The 23,639-nt window shown below is 31.7% G+C and overlaps 1 protein-coding gene across 1 annotated transcript; it reads right to left on the bottom strand.

Annotated features, from left to right (window-relative positions):
- Positions 1 to 1,036: 1,036 nt before the first annotated feature.
- On the bottom strand, positions 1,037 to 23,639 carry LOC140445195 (cytochrome P450 6a2-like). Its single transcript, XM_072537084.1, has 4 exons — positions 23,161 to 23,639; positions 9,889 to 10,614; positions 1,617 to 1,868; positions 1,037 to 1,311 (listed from the first exon to the last, which is right to left on the bottom strand). Exons 1-4 carry the CDS (start codon positions 23,585 to 23,587, stop codon positions 1,145 to 1,147), a joined length of 1,572 nt encoding a protein of 523 aa, XP_072393185.1. The 5' UTR covers positions 23,588 to 23,639; the 3' UTR covers positions 1,037 to 1,144.

Here is a 23,639-nt window from a genome sequence, read left to right as displayed (position 1 = left end):
TCAAGCACTAAATAGAGGATTCCTTACTAACAAAGAAATATCAACAAAGACCAAGATGACAATATACAAAACAATATATAGACCTACAGTGACATATGGAGCAGAAAATTGGATATTAAACAAAAGACATCAGAGCAGAATTCAGGCAGCAGAGATGAAATACCTCAGAAGAACGATAGGAGTAAAAAGAACTGATAGAATCAGAAATGAAGAAATAAGAGAAAGACTCAAAATCAAACCGATACTCGAGTCAATCAAAGAGAAAAAATTGGCATGGATCGGACATCTAACCCGGATGGACAATAATAGACAAGTTAAAAGAGTGTGGGACGCCAAACCAATAGGGAAGAACAGAAGAGGAAGACCCATTAAAGAATGGAACAGTGACATCTCGCAGATACTGCAGAGTAAGGGTAAGACTTGGCAGGAAGCAACACAGATGGCATCCAATAGGAACGAATGGAGAAAGTTCGTTAAGAGCTAGGACACCTCAGAAGACTGTCAAATATTGTAATGTAATGAATTGTATTTTAAACGGCCCAACACCGAAAGCTACAAATGGGTCTACTGATTAAGTAAAGTAAAGTTGCATTTATTCGATCATCCGTGTAAAAAAATCCTATCCTATCCTATCATCCGATCATCCAAAAAGTATCTGATTGTATTCTTTCCATCTCTCGAGTTTGTCTTCTGTACCTATAATTATCTCGTGTTTATTATTTCCTAATATTGTTTCTTGTCTTTTTCTGTGTCTACCTGTCATTTCTTTCATTTTTTATGAACGTTAAAGGTGTCGTATCTTTCCTGAAGTTGTTTAATTTCTAGCCATTTGGTTGACATTCAGTTTTCTTTACCTTCTCTGCACTTTTTTCTAATGGTTTTATTGACTCGTTTGTATTCTACTGGATTTGTTTTATGTTTTCGTCTTACGTCCATGAGGTCCATGCTAATGACACCGTGTTAATGGCAGAGAATGTCGAAGATTTGCAGAGAATACTTCACAAAGTTTATACGGTAAGTTAACAATTAAAAAAACTTATACAAAAATATATTATTTATTAAAAACCTATTTTACTATTATTCACTAATACTAATACTAATCTCATAACAATACTTTGTTTATATGTTGCTGAATGTTTAGACTTTATTCCAGGGATTCAAGGTTTACCCAAACATCACCTTCGACATTGGGAAAATGTTTTACTGCGCTGTATTTCAACGGTAACTGTGTCTTTTCATTCAAGGTTACTTTATATTTCCTTAATATTGAAGATAATCCTACTTTGGCTTGCAGCTTTCCGAATCTTAACCCTAGAAATAAACAAGTTGTACTAAAAACATAGATGGCCGAATTGTTTTAGAACATAAAAAGATTGAAGTACAAACTCAGATCATTTGAAATATAGCAAGGCCACCCACGACATTAACTGGAGACAAAAAGTCGGCAGATTTTTTTATTTAAGCGTAGCAAACAACACGATTTTGTAAACAACTCTTTTTAGTGTTTTATGCAAAGGTGTGAATGTATAGGATATTTTGTTTATATGTATTACTATTATAAAACCAGTGTTCAAAGCCTTAAAATTATATAAAATTTTATTAAAAACCGTCCTTACCGATACATAGCCTAGGTCCTTCACCAAATGCCAAAAATGCCATCGGAGAAATCGAACTCTTATTTTCTGGACTAAATCGATCAGGGTCGAACACATTCGGGTGTGAGTAGATATCAGGATCGTAGTGAATTCCACGTGTTGATATATTGAGTATTGTTCCTTTTTCTATTAAAATATCAGTGCCAGGTATTACATAGTCCTTAGTACACAACCGTTCGATTTGTGATACTGGAGGATGCATTCTAAGAGATTCTAAAAAAATAAAATTATTTAGAGGATTGTTTAATATTAAAATCACGTTAAATAAAATTTAAATATTTGTTAGGGCTTATTAATAGATTTCCCACTACGTCCCTTGTCAGTCATAGTATTCGGTACAGTTCATATGTTTGACTATTCTTAAATTATCTATATAAAAGGCTATGACGACAACTCACACGGGTTTGTCCCGTGGGATGACTCCTAACTGCACCTAGGAAAAAGTTTGAACTATTTATAACTAACATTTCAATATACTGACTCATATTCTGTTTTTGAAACGATACGTTTAATTAATAATACTAATAATATTAATTACATATTAATATACTCAATAATATGATTAACTGTTTCGCAAAAATGCCAAAAATATTGGTTGATGTAATTTTAAGATTAGATTTAATTAAACAATATAATTTAAAGCTTAATGTTAGTTTAGATTTAAAAACCTAGCGGCACCTAGGAAATAAATCTGAACTACCAACTGACTTGAATAAACTTTTCTGACAGATAAAATGTTAAATATTTATTTGCCAAAGAAAGTATTGAATAAGAAGTTATGTGGAAGATAAATTGTGTTTGTTGTAGTTTGTTATTATTAGACTTCGGCAAATATGCATGTTGCATATTTTGCATATTGTGCATATTTTATGCAAATATTTCATATTTTGGCATATTTGTATAAAAGTTGGCATAAAGTGCATAAAAGTTCAGATTTTTATACTGTATTTGAAAATTTTTAAACATACCAATTTATTTCAATTCTTGTATAAAATTTTGTAGTCATTTTAATCAAGAAATGATCTAAGTACGTAATCTTTACAGGTACAAAACATTTACAATTTCAAAGAAGATCAATTTAAGTAGCCCTCAACATTCTTAGAAAGTCTCGGTTACTGAGGCATTCAGTTATTGGATAATCGCTAAGGGTTCGCTCATTTGCATTTTATGATCTAATCCCCAAATCTATCTACAATTTATTGTATCTTAACAGCAGGTAAACGGCTAATAGTTTTGTTCCTAATTTAGGGATTTTCCAAAATCTCCCAGTTTATTGAATTAGGTACCTAAACATTTCTAATTTGATGCTCAGATTCGTAAATCATTTTTGTTTTGATATTCAAAGCGTAAACACTCGTTGTGCGTAACAAAAAGGAAGATTGTGATTTTATAATGCCTAAAACAACCAGTGCTTCAACTTGGATTAAACCTTATAAAGAGCTGTCTATGGATATGGGAAAAATCTACTGTTCAGTCTGTGGCAAAATTGTAAGTATCTAATAATAATATATAAATATCTAATATTTCATACATACAGGGTGTTTCCAAATGACACTTACAACGTTTGACTGTAGATACTTCTCGAAAAATTGAACAAAACGATATAGTTAATGAGGGGTCAAACTTATTTACTTTTCGAGATACAGGGTGTTAAAATTAAAAAAAATTAAATTCTTTTAGTTAATAACAACAATAACTTTAAAACCAATAAACGTATTTACTTGAAATTTAGTACTCGTAGGTTGTTTTTAAATGAAAAATAGCTTCCTTTAGTGAGAAAAAATTGTCCATGGTACAATACAATGGTGTGTATTTAGAAAAATTTTTCACCTTTACTTTTTTTTATGAAGTCAGCTATTCTAAAACACAATTATTTTTATTGTAATTGAATTAACAAAAAAAAAACTTTTGTTGAATTTTAAAATAAGTTATATGATGTACTAATGGTTAGTAACAAAAACTAATTTGTGGATTAATACTGCATTTAAAACACTTAGCGAGTGTTTTTTTCCAAACCAGTTATTTGATTAACCAAAAACACCTTGTATATTTTTATATTTTAAAGGTTGGGTTAAAATAAAGGTTTTTATTTTTATTTATAGATAGCATGTGAGAAGAAATTTCAGATAGACCAACATGTGAGAACTGCTTCACACATTGCAAAAAAAGGAAAAATAGGAGGAAAACATCAAACTTCAATGGCTAAATGTTTCCAATCTACTTCAAAAAAATTAGATGAGCAAGAAACTTTTAATGAAGACTTGTGTCGCGCATTAGTGTCTGCAAACATACCGCTTTTAAAATTAGCAAATGTAAATTTTAGTTCGTTTCTAAAAAAATATTGCAAACTTAATGTTCCAAGTGATCGGTCTCTAAGAAGAAATAATGTGAACGGGCTATACTCGTCGGTGTTAATTAATATTAAGGAAGAAATTGCAGATAATTATTTTTACATATCTGTAGACGAAACCACTGATTCCTCAGGAAAGTATATTGCTCATTTATTGATTGGTGTTCTTAAAGAAGATACCTTACCAAAATCTCATCTTATTTCATGCCAGCAACTTGAGAAAACAAATGCTTTAACAATTTCGCGTTTTATACAAGAAACATTAGCAACTTTTTTTCTTCCGACAACTATTCCTTCTAATAAATTACTGCTTATTTTATCGGATGCTGCTCCTTATATGGTGAAAGCAGGACAAAATTTAAAAATATTTTTCCCAGATTTAATACATGTTACTTGTGTAGCGCATGGATTAAACAGAGTTGCAGAGGAAATACGAAAAAAGTTTCCTCTTGTAAATACCATGATATCCAGTGTCAAAAAAGTATTTCTTAAATCTCCTATAAGAATTCAACTTTATAAAGAAATGCTACCTAACATTCCTCTTCCACCACAACCTATTTTAACGCGATGGGGAACATGGTTAGAAGCAGCTAATTTTTATGCAGATCATTTTGTTAAAATAAAGAACATAATTGATACGTTAACAGATGAAAGTTCCCAATCTCTTTTGGATTCTAAACAAACTTTTCAGAGTAACTTGCTTCAACAAGAACTTTCATTTATAAAATCAAATTTTTGTTTTGTTCAAAATACAATTACTCAGTTAGAATCACCAAAACTGTCATTGTTCGAAAGTACGGCATTAATAAAAGAATTTGCGTCATGTTGTCGGAACGTTAGAGGTAATATTGGAAAAGATATTTTAAAAAAATTTGAAGCTACTATGGAAAAAAATAAAGGTTACCATATTCTTTCTGAAGTAGTCAGTGTTCTAGCTGGAAATATTTCGGAAACAATTAATTTAGAACCAAATGTTTTGGTTAGTTTGAAAAATGCTCCCGTTACATCAGTTGATGCTGAACGAAGTTTTTCCATATATAAATATATGTACTCAGACAGAAGCCACAAGTTTTTGTTAGAAAATTTTGAACACCACTTGGTCATTTATTGTTACTATAATTCTAAATAAGTTTATTCATACTTAAAAATGATGTAGTTACTTAAAATAAATGTAAATCTTAATGAATAGTAGGAAATATTTAGTTATGTACACTTTTTTTTAAATAAAATTGTTACTATTTTACGATTTTTTTATTTATTTGTATGCATATTTTGTAAAATATTTGCATATTTTCGGGTAAACACGTGCATATTTATGCGCATATTTTCTACATTTTTATTTGCATATTTGCCGAAGTCTACTAATAATATTAATTACATATTAATATACTCAATAGTAGGATTAACTTTTTCGCAAAATTGACAAAATATTGGTTGATGTAATTTTAAGATTAGATTTAATTAAACAAAATAATTTAAAGCTTAATGTTAGTTTAGATTTAAAAACCTAGCGGCACCTAGGAAATAAATCTGAACTACCAACTGACATGAATAAACTTATCTGACAGATAACATGTTAGATATTTATTTGCCAAATAAAGTACTGAATAAGAAGTTATGTGGAAGATAAATTGTGTTTGTTGTAGTTTGTTATTATGTTATAGGTTATCGCGAAATAAAAAATATAACCTAAATATTTTTGTTTATTGTGGGTGAGAAACATGGATCTGGTATTAGATTGTTTATAAACTTAATTAAATCGAAGAGTATAATGTTTAATGTTTATAAACTTAGAGAGAGAATATAATATTTGAGGCAGAATCGACCATTTTATTTTTGTAATCATAAAGACTTTTTTAAGAAGTTTAGATTAAGTAAATCGACAGTGATCTATATTCAGAAAATATATTGTAAATAGTTGTTAATAAAAGATTATAAAAGTAGGTATTCTACCTTCTGTCTTCACGTAGTTTAGTCATTCAATGTTTTCATAACGTTTCCAAGAGATAGTGGTATTGATTAAATAATAGCAGTATAGGATTCCAAAATGAAAAATATGCACATAGTACCTAGGTTATCAGTTTCCTTTAATGATTATAACATACAGTAAATTGTAAAAAAAGACTCAGAGTAGGTATACAAATTATCCAGAGTATAGCACGAAATTATCAAAACTTACAATAATTCTTCTAAAGAATATAAGGTAAATGTCACAGTTATATACATTGTCCCAGTTATCGACACAATACGTGAAATTCTGCAAATATTAAGGGTTTCACAATTGCATGCGTACACCTATAGTCGTCCACCTCTAACTGTTTCCTGTCATAATTAGCGTCAACTGATATACAGTTCGAGTTTTCAGCAGCAGCAGTGTTCGATAAACAGTGGTTAATAGAGGAATAGAGGCTAATTATTTTGAAAGTTTGTTTATCCTAAAATATTGGCTGCGAATTTGGTGATCGGTAAAAAATATAATACAAAACTCGAGCTTTCCCAACAAATGAATTGCCCAATTAGAATTACGCTGGTTTTTGTATGTAGATCGATTTTATAAGACGACTTTATGCAAAAGTTCATCAATTCTCTTAAAGTGACTTATTTGTTATGAAAGTTGTACAACAGACTAAAATATCATTTTGTTGTTATCCTAGCCTTAAATAGGAGGAAGTCAGAAAAAAATAAGCGGAGTGACTAAAGATTGCAATTGATTGGATCCCCTGCCGCATGGTGACGGGCAAAATCACTAGTATTATATATTTTCTGGACCAGAAATCTCCACTATTACCGTTATAACGATGTCGATACTTTCGCTGAGAATTAAATTTGTCCTAAGCTTTTGTCAATCAAATTTATCTTCAGATATGGACGTCTTTAGCTGCAATGTAGTCCTTTCAACATCCTATCTGTTTGATATTATCAATACAGACTTTGATTTGGACTTCGATTTATCAGCATTTCATCAAGTATATTTATGCCCAGGTTATTCCAATTTATAGGGAAGATGGAGTATCCTTCTCGTATGTCTTTCAATTTAAAATTTCTTGGTGCCTTTTAACACTGGCTGTTGCGTTTTTATAGATATTTTACTGCCAACGGGCTACACTCCTAACGCCTTTATGACATTGTCTTATGAAGAATATTCGATGAAAGGTCTAAGTAAAATGATTTTTTGGGGGCAATTTACTTTAGTTTTTTGAGGATATAATCTTCAAGAAAGCATTTATTAAAAAGATCATTAGCAATTTAAGTCAGAATAGTTACCAGGATATCCATTGCATACTGATTTGATCTGAATCCTGTCTGGTTTGGATCATTGACTGGATCTCCTACTGCCGTGTATACAATACAATCAACTACAATTTAGTTACATTTTGCGCTGATTAGTTCTATTCTATAGTTTGTTGCTTGTTCTTGTACAATTAGTTGCATCCAACTGCCGTATATTCAATACCGCCTATAACTGTATATGTGGTAATTGTTTTAAGGTTTACACAATCTCCATTTGGTTCTTCGCCAGAGTGCCAATTGTATGAAACTGTAAGGACGTATTGACAATTTTCAATCAGAGTGATTTATCACTTTTGTGTTTCTCTCTCCATCTCACTCGTGTATCTTCTGTAGTCTAGCCCTGTCGACCCCGACCAAGAGTATACAAGTATACAATAAGAAATGGCGTCTCTCCGCATATTAGAACTGCTACAAAATTGGTTAATTTCACCACTAACGAGCACTAGTTGAACGAATAGGGTCCAAAATAAGAAACTCTAACCTAATAAACAACCCCACAATTAAACCAGACGGCTTTTCTCTCGCTCGTCGTAAATAGTGCAACCTAAATCGAACACGAATTAGTCATGGAATTTGTAACAAATCACTGAACCAATTGAGTATTAATGTCAGTCCGGCATATGACCAATACAGCGCTACTGAACAAACAATCAACTACATTGTCTTAAAATGTCCAGCCACCAAATTCGCAGGCAGCCTACAAGAAATCCTCCAAGTTACTTCCAACGCAAGAGATTGGCTTCAAGGCTGTAACCTTTGAGGTTAGATTAATAATTTAAATTTTATATGTTCTATGGTTATGTTTTCCAGATTTAGCTCTGGTAGGACTCTTTTCGTGTTATTTCTAGCTTTATCTAACTCTAGCTGGAGTATCTTCCAAACATTTTAGTACCCATCTAGTTGTCGATAGAAGTATAGCGTTCTGCATGATCTAATATAGATGTTCGCTCAGACCCAGCTGTTATATGTTTTCTAGGAGATTTTTAGGGATAACAATAGTAAAACCAGAGTATTGTGTGGGCCTGGGGATGTTTGGTCTTCTATTTTTATATTAGCTCGCTGATTCCAGTACAGATTTAATATTATTTGTATGTCTCTGGTGTCGATGTTCTTACCCTCCAGGATTTCTTTGAGTTTATTGTGGCGTACTTTGTCAAAGGCCTTTTCAAAGTCTATAAAGCAGGCGTGTACCTCTTGGTTAACATCTAGACATCTCTGTGTTAGAACGTTTAAGATAAAGAGAGCCTCTCTTGTACCTATTCCTTTTCTGAATCCCATTCTGTGTATCGTTAATATCGATATCTCACTTTCGATAGATTCGGTTGTGGATGACTCTAAGAAATATTTTAAGCAGATGACTTATTAAGGAGATTGTTCGATGATCTGAACATTGCATTGCCTTAGTGTTCTTCGGTATGGTGATAAACGTAGACAGCAACCATTCTTGAAGTATTATACCAGTACTGTATATTGTATTGAATAGATGTAATATTGTGGTTACGGATTTATCCTTCAAAAGCTTCAACAGTTCTGTAGGAATTTCATTAGGTCCGTTTGCTTTTCCATTTTTAGCGTTTCTTATTGCATATTCTACTTCTTCTTTCAATATGTCTGGCCCAGTTGCATTGATTATCTGAGTTAAGTTGTTTCTATCGTCTTCAAATAATTCATTCAGGTATTCTGTCCTTTTTTATTTTATTCTCTAGATCTACAATAAGATTTCCATCTTTGTCTTTAAGTTTACCTATTTGGCATTTCTTTGTGCTTCCTGTTTATCTCTGTTGTTGATGATATTTTAATTGCATTAAACACGAAGATTATTGTTGTTGCTGTTGTTAGGTATCGCCATCGCCACATCAATCAGTGTTGTTTGTCTAGTTAATATATTAAGTAGTATAAGATCTGATCGATTTTGTGCCACTGTTAGTGTAGATGACAATTGTCATTTTTAAATGTAATTTTTATAGGAAAGTATTGATAATATGGGAGATAGTTGGTTTGGAGAAGTCGCAGTTTATTAGCTATCTTTTGATGAAGAATTTTTCCTACTATGTCATGCCTTTTCCTTTTATTCAGTTGTAGCAAATGCTTGGCAGTCCCCGGTAATATGTTGAATGGTTTCGTAGGCTTCACATCCATATCGGTATTTATAGTTTTGGATCTGAGGGTTTTTGATGATATATTTTAGGTAATTTTTGGTTGAAATATCATAATGCTTAATGGCGAGTACGAAACCTTCTGTTTCAGAGAAAATCTTTGCTAATGTCAGCCAATAGTTCGGCGGAGTATTGACGCTGTCTTGGCTGAGTTCATTGGTATGTCGCCCACTCAGAGGATTACCCATCCAGGAGCCATTTTTTTCTTCCTAAAAAAGTGGTTTATGCGCATTTCTGGTTCCCTTATGTCTTTAGTTTATATTTTATTATTATTTAATGTAACAATTGCAATATGAAAACTGTGGATGCCCAAACTGGCCCATTGTCTATAATTTTTAATTTACCTTTCTTTCCAAAATTAGTTGTAATATATCTCATTGATTTTATAGAAAATAGTAACCCTAACTATATACTAAAAATATTTACTATCACTTACCAAGAATAATTTGTTCCAAATACTGCATTTCCATAATCGCATCATAACTTACAACGCCATTATGTTTCTCCAAAACTTCATTGATTTCATCCCGAGCCTTGTCCTGGATGTCTTGATTTTGAGCCAAATGGAACAAAGCGTATGTCATTGCTGTAGATGAAGTTTCAAATCCGGCAATAAAGAAAACAAAACTATGAGCAGTAATTTCTTTCATGGTGAGATGAAAATCTTTACTGGAATCTTTTTTGATTGTTCCATCATCGGTAACCTTTCCTATATTTTTCAACTGAATAAGTAGGTGCATGAAGTCTTTTCGATATATGTTATTTTTTTCTCTATAAGTTACCAGATCACTTACAACTTTTATGAAAAAATCCTCCAGAAATTGAGGCATTAATCTAGTGTTGAGCTTGATCCACACCCATTCAGGCACTAGATCTACTATAAGCCTCAGTTTTCTTTTAATTTCCGTAAGTATAGTACGTTTTCGTGTTGCGTGTTCAGGAGTACCTAATAATTTACTAGCAATAGCTTTGAATTCGGAGTCGGGATTGTCCATACTATTAGATTCTATTCCAAATGCTACAGACGTAATTATGTCTAGGGTAAAGCGCATTAAGCAGTCTTTAATGTCGACCGGCTCTTTAGATGTGCGGTTTTGATCTAACATCTTCTCTAGACCGGATGAAGCATCCAACATAGTTTGGAACATCATTTTCAGTTTACCTAAAAATTAAAAATCAGTTTTAAGATTTCAAAAATTGCTCAAATTTAAACAAATTTTATAATCAGTACATTCCGTTCACAATTGCCTAAAGGACTGACTGTAAGTGTTGAAATTTTTATCAAATATATTTGACATATTGCATTGGAAATTATTCTTGGAAGTCTTTAGGTATGTCTTATACAGGATGGTCTTTAAGTAATTGTACAAACAGAAACCGTATATTCTGAACTTAAAAATATTACGATTTAAGCCAACTTGCTTTAATAAAATATAGATATTAAGAAAGATACAGGGTGTTAAAGTGGAAATTTAAAATTTTATTTTTCACTATAACTTTTACGTTTGTAAATATTTTTGGACAAAAATTTACAATTGGATGCTTTTTAAATAGGATAAATTATAATTTTATACATATTTTAATGTAACTGATAGAGGGCGCCACATATGCCACATGTGTGGCATAAATTTGGCTTAATTTTTTTGTTCTTTAAGATAGCTCTATTTGTGTTAAAAAATATTAAAGATACATTATTTTTACAAAGAAAAGGTATACTTGTTAGTAACCTCAAAATTCAACCGTTTTCGAGATAATCGCATTTTATAAGTCAGCTGCATAATAATTCTTAGTTTGATATTTGTGCGGTAAAGCACTGAATACCTCTAGATAAGCATAATTCATAGTTTATTCTTATTAAAATAACTTAAAGATGATAATGTAACATCACAAAATGCTTTGTTATACATTTTCTTCTTTAGGTGCCGTGTCCGTATTCAGACGTTGGCCATCATCATGTTTACAATTTCCCTTTTCTATCCCTTCTTAAGTTTCTATACTAGCGTTGCATTAGTTTTTCTCTATTGTAAAATGCTGAAAACCCAAAATATGTGGTTTATGCAAAATGGTACACCACCACATTCTAAAGAAAAGGCAGTTAGAACATACTTAAATACAACTTTTCTGAACGTTGGATTGGTCGTGGTAGTCATATTCCTTGGCAATGTGGTGAGATATTGATATAATTATTTAATTAAGAAAAAATCCGAAAAGAATATTTATTATTCATTACGTAAATTTTCTACCAATTTTTATTAGGACAAATAATAGAACAGGTATTTAACAACACATATGTGTCTTGTTTCATAATACTTTTGCTACAAATCTAGCCTTAAAGACTCAGCATTTTTACAAAAACATTATCGTTTTCCTAATAACCGATATTTTTATAAATATAGTAAACACACTATACTACACTAAACGCACTAAACAGGCAATTTAGTTTAGCATTATATTAGTTCGTTAGTAAATAATAATAGTCCATTTGTTCGAGATGTAATTATAGTTACTCGTAAGCTGTAACATATCATATAAATAAGTAATGTCATCGATAGGTTATTCCATGTGGATATAAGTAACCAAAACCAATGGACGAGATACATCACAGTTTAATACATTATTTAACCTCTGCGACAAATAAGATGTAGTTCCATAATATACCATAAGATTTGGATATGTATCCAAAAGAATATATTCATACATTATACATTATAGCCACCAAGTAGCCCAGAATTTAATCCGCTTGATTTGGGTGTATGGAGCGAATTAAAACAACGTGTCTATAAGAATCCCATAAATATTCGCAACCAACTATGGGAAGAAATAAATAGTGCAGCAGTTTCTTTAAAACTAATGATGCTATTTAATACGAGAGGATCTTTTATGGAATATATCGACAAATGAATTAAATAAAATGGTGGACATATCAAACACTTACTTTGACAAAAAGTTATGTTATTTAGTTTAACTATTTCTTAATTTGGTTTGGAAACAAAATGTTTTGATTATGACTTTAATTTAACATAAAACGTAAAATATTTGATGTAAAATTATATTATTCTGTTATTTTGTCAAATCCTATTATTAATTATCCTGCTGATATATTTATTGTATTTAACATTTCGTTAACTATTAACTTTAGTTTAAGGTATTTTATACCAAAATTCAGAAGTATTAATGTTTTTGTCTATTTTTCCTTCGTTGCCTGGAGTAATTGCTTTAAATCAGAATTATACAGCTGATTTGTAAAATGCGATTATCTCGAAAACTGTTTAGTTTTGAAATTATTAACATGTATAGCTTTTTTGTGTTAAAATAATGTATAACTCTATCAGTTACGTCAAAGTGTGCATCCAATTATAATTTCTCTTATTTAAAAGTACCCAGTTGTAAATTTTATACATAAATGTTTACAAACATGAAAGTTATAGCAAAAAATAAAATTTTAAATTTGCACTTTAACACCCTGTATCTTTCTTAATATCAACATTTTATTAAAGCAATTTGGCGTAAATCGTAATATTTTAAAGTTTAGAATCTACTGTTTCTTTTTGTACAATTACTTAAGAACCACCCTGTATATCTTACAAAAAGCTTACCACAGAAAGTTTTTCCGATTATAAATTTAGTTAGGCCAGTGTCCGGCGAAACAGCGAAATAAGAACACGAATACAGAAAGGTAACAGTGGCTTTTATGTATTACAAGACATACTGAAATCAAAGATTCTGTCGAGGTCATAGAAGATCCAAATAGTGATTAGAACAGTAGTAACATACAGCTCATGGTAGAACAAAACAGGCGAGAAAATATGATTGACGAAAGTTGGTAGAGGCAAGTGGTACAGGTAACAAAGATCTACAGAATGTTAAGAAAGATAGAGAGAGAGAGAGATAAAGAGAGAGAGAGAGAGAGAAAGAGAGAGAGAGAGAGAGAGAGAGAGAGAGAGAGAATGAGTGAAAGGGGGGGAGGGAGGGAAAGTTAGGCCAGTATTTGAATCAATTTGATTAAAATAAACTATTATTGGTGTCAATAGTATTACCTGTAGAGGTTAATTTCGCCTAAAACAGAACTTGAACTTGAACTCGTCTTGAATTTAAATTTAGGCACTTGATGATTTCAAAATTAATATTTTTTACTTGTAGCTTTCAGCCTTGAAAATTGTAATTTTGCGTTTTTTCAGTTTTAAATTATTTATAATTCGAAACCAATCAACTTTTGACAAAACTTACAACAGATCTTTTTTGTTCATACTGATCAAAAACCCTAAAAAAATGAACATAATAAACCGCACCTGGCAGGGCGGGCGCTAATTTGTACAATGAGAATTCAATCCAGCAAAAATTTGTGCCATATTCACTCTCTTATACAGGATGTTTCAAAAAGCATGTCATAAATTAAATTACGCATTCCGGGGACAAGAATAAATTGATTGAATCTAACTTACCTTAGTACAAAAGTGTACACAATAAAAGTTACAGCCCTTTGAAGTTACAAAATAAAAATTGTTTTTTTGCATTATCTCCTAAACTACTTGACATTTTGTAATAAAAATGGACACGTTACTTTCTTGTTCTTTAAGCTTTTTTAATACAAAAGAAACAACAAAATCTAAGCGCACAGAAAAATTTTAAGGGGGTGTGCAGCCCTAAATTCCCCCAAACTTTTGATTACGTTCAAATCAAATGAATTTTGTGGCATTATTAGTTTAACACATTATTGTTAAAACTTTTTTGCCTCATCACTTTTTCGAAAAACTAGCTTTTTCCTAGTTGGCCATAAAATTACAATTAGTTTCTACGGATACAATAATTACAAACAGTTCCATCAGTAATAGTCAATAATTTGAAGCTATCATTTATTGTGTGAATAAGATTAATATTAAAAATTTTAATATTACAATGGCCTACACATTTCAGGAAATGGCAGATATGCATTTAACTTTGGGTAAGTTGGATCAGATTAAATTATGATTTCAATAAACTATCGGGAATATCGTAGGTGAATGAAAAGGAAATAGTGCAGCAGCCCGAAGGCGTTATGCAGTAAAATAACCCAATCGAAATTCACCCGATAGACGATTATTTCTGACCATTGATCGTCGTTTACGGGAAACCGGTCTATTCCAACTGCAAGTTGCTGGCAATAGTGGCGTCCAATAATAGATGCAACTGATGAAGACATTTAAGAAATCATTGAAGAAGTCCCTGGAACAAGTCCCTGCTCAATTAAATGTTCCTCACGTAAGGGTTTGGGGGCGTTCAAGACGGTTCAAGAGTTATTGGTTGAAGATTATCCTAAAAGGATTGTATTTTGCGATTGGTTGTTAATGGAAAACACTCGAAATGTTAATTTTATTAGAAATATTTTGTTTACCGACGAGGCTACCTTCAGTAGAAATAGAATAACAAACCATCATAACGAGCACATTTGGGCCGACGAAAATCCTCACACCAAAAAAACGACTCATCACCAAATGACTTTCGAAGTTAATGTTTGGGCAGGAATTGTGGATACCAATCTAATAGGCACAGTATTTCTTCCCAACAATTTAAATGGTGATAATTATTTGCAGTTCTTGGCAAACGATTTACAAGAGTATTTGGAAGAAATGAATATTGCAATAATGCAAAATATGTGGTTTCTACAAGATGGCGCTCCACCGCATTACAGTAATTAAGTCCGGGAATACCTTTGCAGGCAGTATCCTGGACGATGGATTGGAAGGGGTCGTGACGCACCTATTTCTTGGCCACCCATAAGTTCAGGTCTTAACCCCATGGACTGTAACTTTTTTTGTGTACACTTCTGTACTAAGGTAAGTTGGACTCAACCAATTTATTTTTGTCCCCGAAACGCGTGATTTAATTTATGACATACGTTTTTGAAACACCCTGTATATCTTCAATTAGTTTCACTCTCTTATACACGCCGCAGTCCGAGTGCCAGTCCTGTCATAATCGCTTTATTAACGATTAAAAAACAATGTTTTAAAATTAAATAAGCTTAAAATACTTATGAGGAAATGATAGAAAAAGGTTTAAACTGGGAATATTTTTCCGAACAAACTTTTCGCATTGTCTAAATGGTTTTAACTTTAAAAATTCTATAAAATTCAGCGATTTTTTACTTATATTGTTAACAAATAAAAATAAACGAGAAAAGTATAAACAAATTTGTAAAACTCTTGTTATTCTTCTTATAAAAAACATAAAACATTTGTTTAGATAGTAGTTACAGAAAGTGTAGATAAATTTACATTTTTGTCTGATCTATCATATGAATGTCGTAAAACACCTGTGCACTTCAGTTCAGTTTCCAAAAACTAATGATAAGGGCCTATTTATAGACTGCTTTTGAGAACACCTGTGCAAATATATATCAATTTCGTCGAGTTTTATATTCAAATATACTATAGAACAAATGGTAACACTTGAAAAAACAAATATTTAGAATAATACTCTCAACCAGTACTTTTACTAGTACTGATAACATTTGTTTATAACATATATAATGTTAAAGTTCAGTGACTCATTTATGACAGCATATACGATACAAAATATCGTAATTAAAAACAATTATTGGAAAACATAATATAAAGAAAAATAGTAGAACATAATAAATCATGGCATTGACACAGCCATGAGGTAAACGAGATGTCGAATATTGGAGAATATTAAGGAACATGAGGACAACTATATATAGAAAAATATATCAAAACTGATTTCAGGACAAAATTTTTCTGGTAGCTTTAAATCCGAACCGAAACTCGGAAAAGTACTTTTTTACAGAATTTTTGATTATATTGTTAATTAAAATATTATATTAAAAATGTTACTATGTTTATAAGAATAAGGCAAGGCTGTTATGTGTCAAATTTCAAGCATATCAGTTTATTACATAGTTAAGGAGTTATTGTTACATGTTTATTTTAGGTATCAAAAGTTTAAACAATTATTGCTGCATAGAGTATGCTTTTGCAGTTATCTAGCAAAGAGCAATGGGTTCTTGAATATTAAAACTATAAAGAAAAGTGGCAAAAGTATATTGCAAAAGATGTCTAAATAAACCGTCAAAAAAGCGATTTTTTTAGCTAATAAACAAATACAATAACTTTGTAATTTTTTTGTCTATATTTTTCTAATTAGGTGGACCAAAAAGCTGATTAAAAAGTACACATTTAAGATTTAACAAAATCAAGAACTTTCTACAACCACTAGAAACCAAATTAGTATTTTTTTAAACTATCTCTTTTGTACCTCTTTTGTTTATAAACATTCCACAAGAGTGGAGACTTTCGCAGATTATTTATTTATCTATTTTAATAAATTCTTATCTCTACATAAAATTATCCTCCTCGGAAAGTATGGAGAGCATTGGGGGAGACAGGAACAAATTGGGTAACAGGTTTATTTATTAGCATTATGAAAATAAGACAAATATCAGACGAATAGAGAAGCAGTATATATTACACTGTAGTTTATGACAAATTGGGCACATTTAATAAATTTCAGTTAAAATTTAATATTAAACCAGATGCCAGACCTAAATTTTTTAAACCCAGAGTGGGTTCCTTTTTCTTTAAGAAACAAGGTAGAGATGGCTTAGATAAAATGGTCCAGGAGGGCATTATATCTGCAGTTGAATTTTCGGAATGGGGAACACCCATAGTACCTATTTTAAAAAATGATGGAGGTGTTAGGATTTGTGGTGATTTCAAAATAACTGTCAATCCTTTTATCGAAGCGGATAAATATCCGTTACCACGGATCGATGATTTATTTGCTAAGTTACAGGGTGGTCAAGAGTTTTCTAAAATTGACCTGAGTCAAGCTTATCAGCAAGTTGTGATTCATCCAGATTTTCGTAAATATACGATTATTAGTACTTATCAGGGATTATTTGCATTTAATCGGCTACCGTATGGAGTTGTATCAGGTCCATCCCAGTTCCAACGTATTATGGAACAAATATTTCTCAATATGCCAAGTATACCTATTTTTTTAGACGATATTCTAATTATAGAAAGGAATAGGGAAGAACACACTAGGAATTTGTGTAAAGTTTTGGCGATTTTATAAGAATGTGGTCTTGCAGTAAAAAAGTGGCAAAAGTATATTGCAAAAGATGTCTAAATAAACCGTCAAAAAAGCGATTTTTTTAGCTAATAAACAAATACAATAACTTTGTAATTTTTTTGTCTATATTTTTCTAATTAGGTAGACCAAAAAGCTGGTTAAAAAGTACACATTTAAGATTTAACAAAATCAAGAACTTTCTACAACTACTAGAAATCAAATTAGTATTTTTTTAAACTATCTCTTTTGTACCTCTTTTGTTTATAAACATTCCACAAGAGTGGAGACTTTCGCAGATTATTTATTTATCTATTTTAATAAATTCTTATCTCTATATAAAATTCGTCGTAAATAATCTACTTGTATAATTTTTTACACATTAATGACGCAAATAATTGTTTATAAATAGTATTTTATACGAACAACTGTTTAATTTATATTATATATTTATATTATATTATATAAAGCACGACACTGAGAATCGATTCTTCGAGAACTCGGTAATCGAGAACTAAGAACTTTCTCGAGAACCAGTATTCATGTATTATATATGTATATATGTTCGGATAAATTTCCGCGGTCAGGTAAATGAAAATTATTAAGTTCTCGGGAAGAACCACGTTGAGAATTTGAATTCTTAACACGGTTAATCCAAAATCACGCGTTGTAATTGGTCGCAAATAGTTGAAATCACGTGCCAATAATTAATTCTAGAAAATTTTTAATTCGATTATTGGCGGCACGTAAGAAACTATTTCGTGGTGTGGCGCGTCATTGTAACAACAAGATATTAAATGGAATAGAATAACAGAACGAAGGGCAGTTATCAAAATTCAAAGTTTATTTTTGAGAAAAATTAAATTTTCTGGATTGCCAAAATAATCAATCAAGTTAGTCTATTTAACAGTGGAATTAATCAATGCCCTGCCATCATGTCCAAATGTATTTATACAGCAAAATAAAAACACAACAGATAAATTAACAGCTGAATAAGCAGCTAAATAAACGATTTCTGCAACTATGCAACGAAGCAAATACTTTCATTTTACAAGCGTCAATAAAAAACTATATTCCACCAAAGGAATAACTGGAATACAAAGTAAAGGTTTACCTTGCATGGTATGGAACAGGAATGATAACACAGAACAACAAAATAAAAAAAAAATTATTGCTTGAGAAATAACTTAATAATGTCTTCTTTTTTTCATAGTATTTTTTTTAACGATTATATAATTTTAACTCCTCTCGAAAAGATATACATAAAGGCACCTGGAAATCATCAGACGGACTTAGATCATGTTATTGTAGACTTAAAACACTAATCGAATATAATAAACATCCGCACCAAAAGAGGAACAAATGCGAATTCTGATCACAACTGTGTTGAAAGTAGGGTAAGGGCCAGCATTTTAAACATAAAAAGGAAATAGGTTCTAAACATGAACGACACGGTGTAGAAGGACTCCATGATATGAAAATGAAAGAGAATATAATCAAAATATTGACATCAAAGTAGAAAACAGACTAAAGCATGAAAACATAAATGAAGAGTGGGAAGGGTGTAGAAACATATGAAAGTAGCAGCTGAAGAATTACTAGACATGAAAAGTAAATAAAGAAGAACAAGAATTTTAGATGATAACAAAAAGAAAAAACAGAGTGTATTTACTGATGCAACAGGGGCTCAGAACCCGACAAGTAGAGTAGTAATATAAATAACTGCGTAGAGAAGAAAAGAAAATACCTCGCCGAAAGAAGGGAGAAAATATCTAACTCGCGGTTAGATCAGATGATATTCCTCGGAAAGTATGGAGAGCATTGGGGGAGACAGGAACAAATTGGGTAACAGGTTTATTTATTAGCATTATGAAAACAAGACAAATACCAGACGAATAGAGAAGCAGTATATATTACACTGTAGTTTCTGACAAATTGGGCACATTTAATAAATTTCAGTTAAAATTTAATATTAAACCAGATGCTAGACCTAAATTTTTTAAACCCAGAGTGGTTCCTTTTTCTTTAAGAAACAAGGTAGAGATGGAATTAGATAAAATGGTCCAGGAGGGCATTATATCTGCAGTTGAATTTTCGGAATGGAGAACACCCATAGTACCTATTTTAAAAAATGATGGAGGTGTTAGGATTTGTGGTGATTTCAAAATAACTGTCAATCCTTTTATCGAAGCGGATAAATATCCGTTACCACGGATCGATGATTTATTTGCTAAGTTACAGGATGGTCAAGAGTTTTCTAAAATTGACCTGAGTCAAGCTTATCAGCAAGTTGTGATTCATCCAGATTTTCGTAAATATACGGTTATTAGTACTCATAAGGGATTATTTGCATTTAATCGGCTACCGTATGGAGTTGTATCAGGTCCATCCCAGTTCCAACGTATTATGGAACAAATATTTCTCAATATGCCAAGTATATCTATTTTTTAGACGATATTCTAATTACAGAAAGGAATAGGGAAGAACACACTAGGAATTTGTGTAAAGTTTTAGCGATTTTACAAGAATGTGGTCTTACAGTAAAAAAAGAAAAATGTACGTTTTTCGCGGAATCAGTATCGTATCTCGGATTTATAATTGATAAAATGGGCTTGCATAAAAGTCAAGATAAAATTCGGGCTATTGAGGAAATCCCAGAACCTACGAATGTGACACAACTAAAATCGTTTTTGGGAAGTATAAATTATTATAATCGATTCATTCCAAATCTCCCAAATATTGTTCATTGTTTATATAAGCTTATATATAGTCCAGAGATGGAAGCCCCAAGGAAACAGAACAAGAGGAAGGCCCCGTAAAAGATGGATAGACGACGTAGAGAGGGATCTTAAAACCATGAACATCAGGCAGTGGCGAAGGAAAGTATCCGACAGGGCAGAATGGAAGAACATTGTTAAGCAGGCCAAGACTCACAAAGGGTTGTAGCGCCATTAGAAGAAGAAGAAGTTTATATAAGCTTTTAAAACAAAATGTAGTTTGGCACTGGGATGAAGAATGTCAATTAGCTTTTGACACTATTAAACAAATGTTAGCTTCAGATCTAGTATTAGTTCATTACGATCCAACCTTAGAATTAAATTTGACGGTTGATAGTTCAGATTATGGGATCGGAGCTATTCTCTCGCATAGTTTTAAAGATGGTAGCGAGAAACCAATCTATTTTGCTAGTAGAACGCTCAGCGATACCGAAAAGGTTTATTCGACTCTAGATAAAGAAGCAACGGCTATAGTGTGGGGAATCAAACGTTTCTACCAATATTTATATGGGAAGAAGTTCAATTTAATCACAGATAACAAGGCGTTAATATCCATTTTTGGCCCTAAAAATGGGGTACCGGTTATGGCGGCCAATAGATTGCAGCGATATGCAGTATTTTTAAGTGGTTTTAATTTTATTATAAAGCATGTATCGACACAAAAAAATTAAGTAGACTTTTTAAGTAGATTGCCTTCAAATAAGTCGATAAGGCTAGATTCTTCTAAGTTTAATATAGAGGAAACTGTTAATTTACATTATTTAGTAGAAAGCGAAGAAATTCCTATTAATGTGAATGAGATAAGGAAAGAAACAGAATTAGATACGATTTTGTCTCGTGTAACTAAATATGTTAGGAGCAAATGGCCAAAAAATGTTGAATTAGAAATTAAACCCTACTTCCTTAAACGAAATGAAATATCTATTGAAGATGGCGTCTTATTGTGGGGACAAAGAGTAATTGTTCCTAGTAAACTACGAAATAAATTACTAAATGAATTGCATACAGCTCACTTTGGTATAGTTAAGATGAAATTAGCTAGGTCTTATATTTGGTGGCCATCATTAAATACAGAAATTGAAGTTCTCAGCAAGAATTGCATTCCTTGTCAGAGCATGCAGCAGATCCACCTAAGGTTCCTTTGCAAGGCTGGAGCATTCCTCAAAATGTTTGGTCACGCGTGCATATAGATTTTGCCGAAACACGAAAAACTAATTTTCTTATAATTTTGGATGCTTTTTCTAAATGAGTGGAAGTTTGTCCAATGTCTTCAATCACCTCAATGGCTACGATTGCTAAACTTAGGGAGTGTTTTGCTCGTTATGGTTTACCGGAAGTACTTGTCAGCGATAACGGCCCGCAGCTAACATCGCAGGAATTTAAACATTTTACTTTAATTAATGGTATTAAACATATAACAATACTTCCTTTTTCAGCACATTGCAACGGTGCTGCTGAAAATAGCGTTAAAACAGTCAAGCATTTTTTGTTAAAAGATATTGATCAAAGAAATATTAATTTATCATTGTCTAAATTTTTATTAACATATAGCAACACAGTGCACCTGTCGCCAGGTACTTCTCCCGCTAAGATATTTTTTGGAAAGGCTTTGCGAACGCGTCTAGATTTAATTAAACCTGTTGATTTACAAAAACAACAATCAAACCCAGTTGATTTAACACAAATTAGACGTAACTTGATGCAAGCGCAAGAAAATAATAAGAAATATTATAGGGGGAGGAGACAGGTAGAGTTTGTAGTGGGAGATATCGTTTTAGTTAAAGATTATAGAAACACCAAGGTGTCGTGGTGCAAAGCAAAGATTTTACAAATTTTAGGTAGAAGAGCATATTTGGTAAATCCGTTAGGTAGTAAACTTACGTGGAAAAGACATTGTAATCAAATTAAAATAGTTTTTAATAGTAATTTAGAAGGTATTACATTTTCTGAGACGATGCACGATAGATCAGAGGAAAATAATATTCAAAATAACGAGGAAAATGTTATCCAAGCCGCTACAAACTCAACAGGAAATCTAGGTGGGGAGCCTCAGCTAGACTCTCAAAAGGATAGTGATGTTAACCAAGAGTCAGGCATCCCACATAGACGTCCAATTAGATCTAGAAAAGACCCAAAACGTTTTGGATGCGAAATATAGTATTAAGAAGTTTAGTTTTGTTGTGTTCCTGAATTTAGTTATAAGTAGAATTTCAGGGTGGGGTGATGTAATGTATTGGCCATGTAATTATAAACCCCACTCGCGACGCTCATGTACTGCTAATTATCGCATTATATTTCAGAGGTTACAGGTAAAATATTCAACTAGTTGTGTTTGATATGTAGTCAAATAAAGATTTGTTTTGGGTTCATCAAAGTGTTTTTGTATGAAACATTACAATATAAGTACCTGTTTACAAAAGCAAGGGAGATAAACAACAATGTACAAACTACAAGGCCATAAAACTATTTAGTCACGGCATGAAAATATAGGTGAAATTAATTGATATACGGCTAGTGAAGAAACCGAAATATCCGGCAATCCGTTTTGGCTTTATGCAAGGCAAACCAACAACAGATGCAATTTTCATTATATGGCAGTTGATGGAAAAGTACATGAATAGAAAAACAAACCTTCATATGGTATTCATTGATCTTGAGAAAGAATATGATAGAGTTTTTAAACATATCTATTTTTCTCATAAAAGGCAAAATAGAACATAGAAAAGTAAAAATGGCAGCTCAATGAACTGTAGAATTTCCCATAATAAAATTTTACTGAAAAATTTTATATATAAACATTCATTTTAAATGAATCAAAAATTCTTTAGCAAAAATTATATAAATTAATTAGTTTTAATTACCTGTTGTAAACGTTGGGGTAAGTTTAGCTCTCATATTCCTCCATTTATCATCCCTCAAGTTGAAGAGATTTCCAGACAAAGGATCACCTTTTTCATTGATGAAAATATCATGATTGACAAAGTGTGCAAAATCAGACACTAACACTGATTTGATCAATTCCAGATCCGTAACTAACAAAACAGGGGTCAGTATTTTGTAAATCCCCCCGAATTTCTGCCCGTTGTTTTTAAAATGTTCGTGAAATTTCTGAAAAACGACACTAGGGTGGATTTCCATCCGGTTGAATTCTTTTGTGTTTCCCTCTAGAAATTCGGGCTCGATTTGTGGTACTCCTTTTCTCTTCCAGTACGATAGCCTCCAATTTATGAAGAAATAAAACAGTATTGGCAAAGAAGCCAAAATAGATATAAAAAAAAACATCGTCATTGCAGTAACAGATGTGTGTTAACAATGATCAATTGTATATTTTATCAAGGCT

This window comes from Diabrotica undecimpunctata, chromosome 7 (assembly GCF_040954645.1).
Source record: "Diabrotica undecimpunctata isolate CICGRU chromosome 7, icDiaUnde3, whole genome shotgun sequence".
In the NCBI taxonomy this organism is placed as follows: Eukaryota; Metazoa; Arthropoda; class Insecta; order Coleoptera; family Chrysomelidae; genus Diabrotica; species Diabrotica undecimpunctata.
Note: the sequence above shows the minus strand (reverse complement) of the source record. Positions and strands in the feature narration are given on the sequence as shown.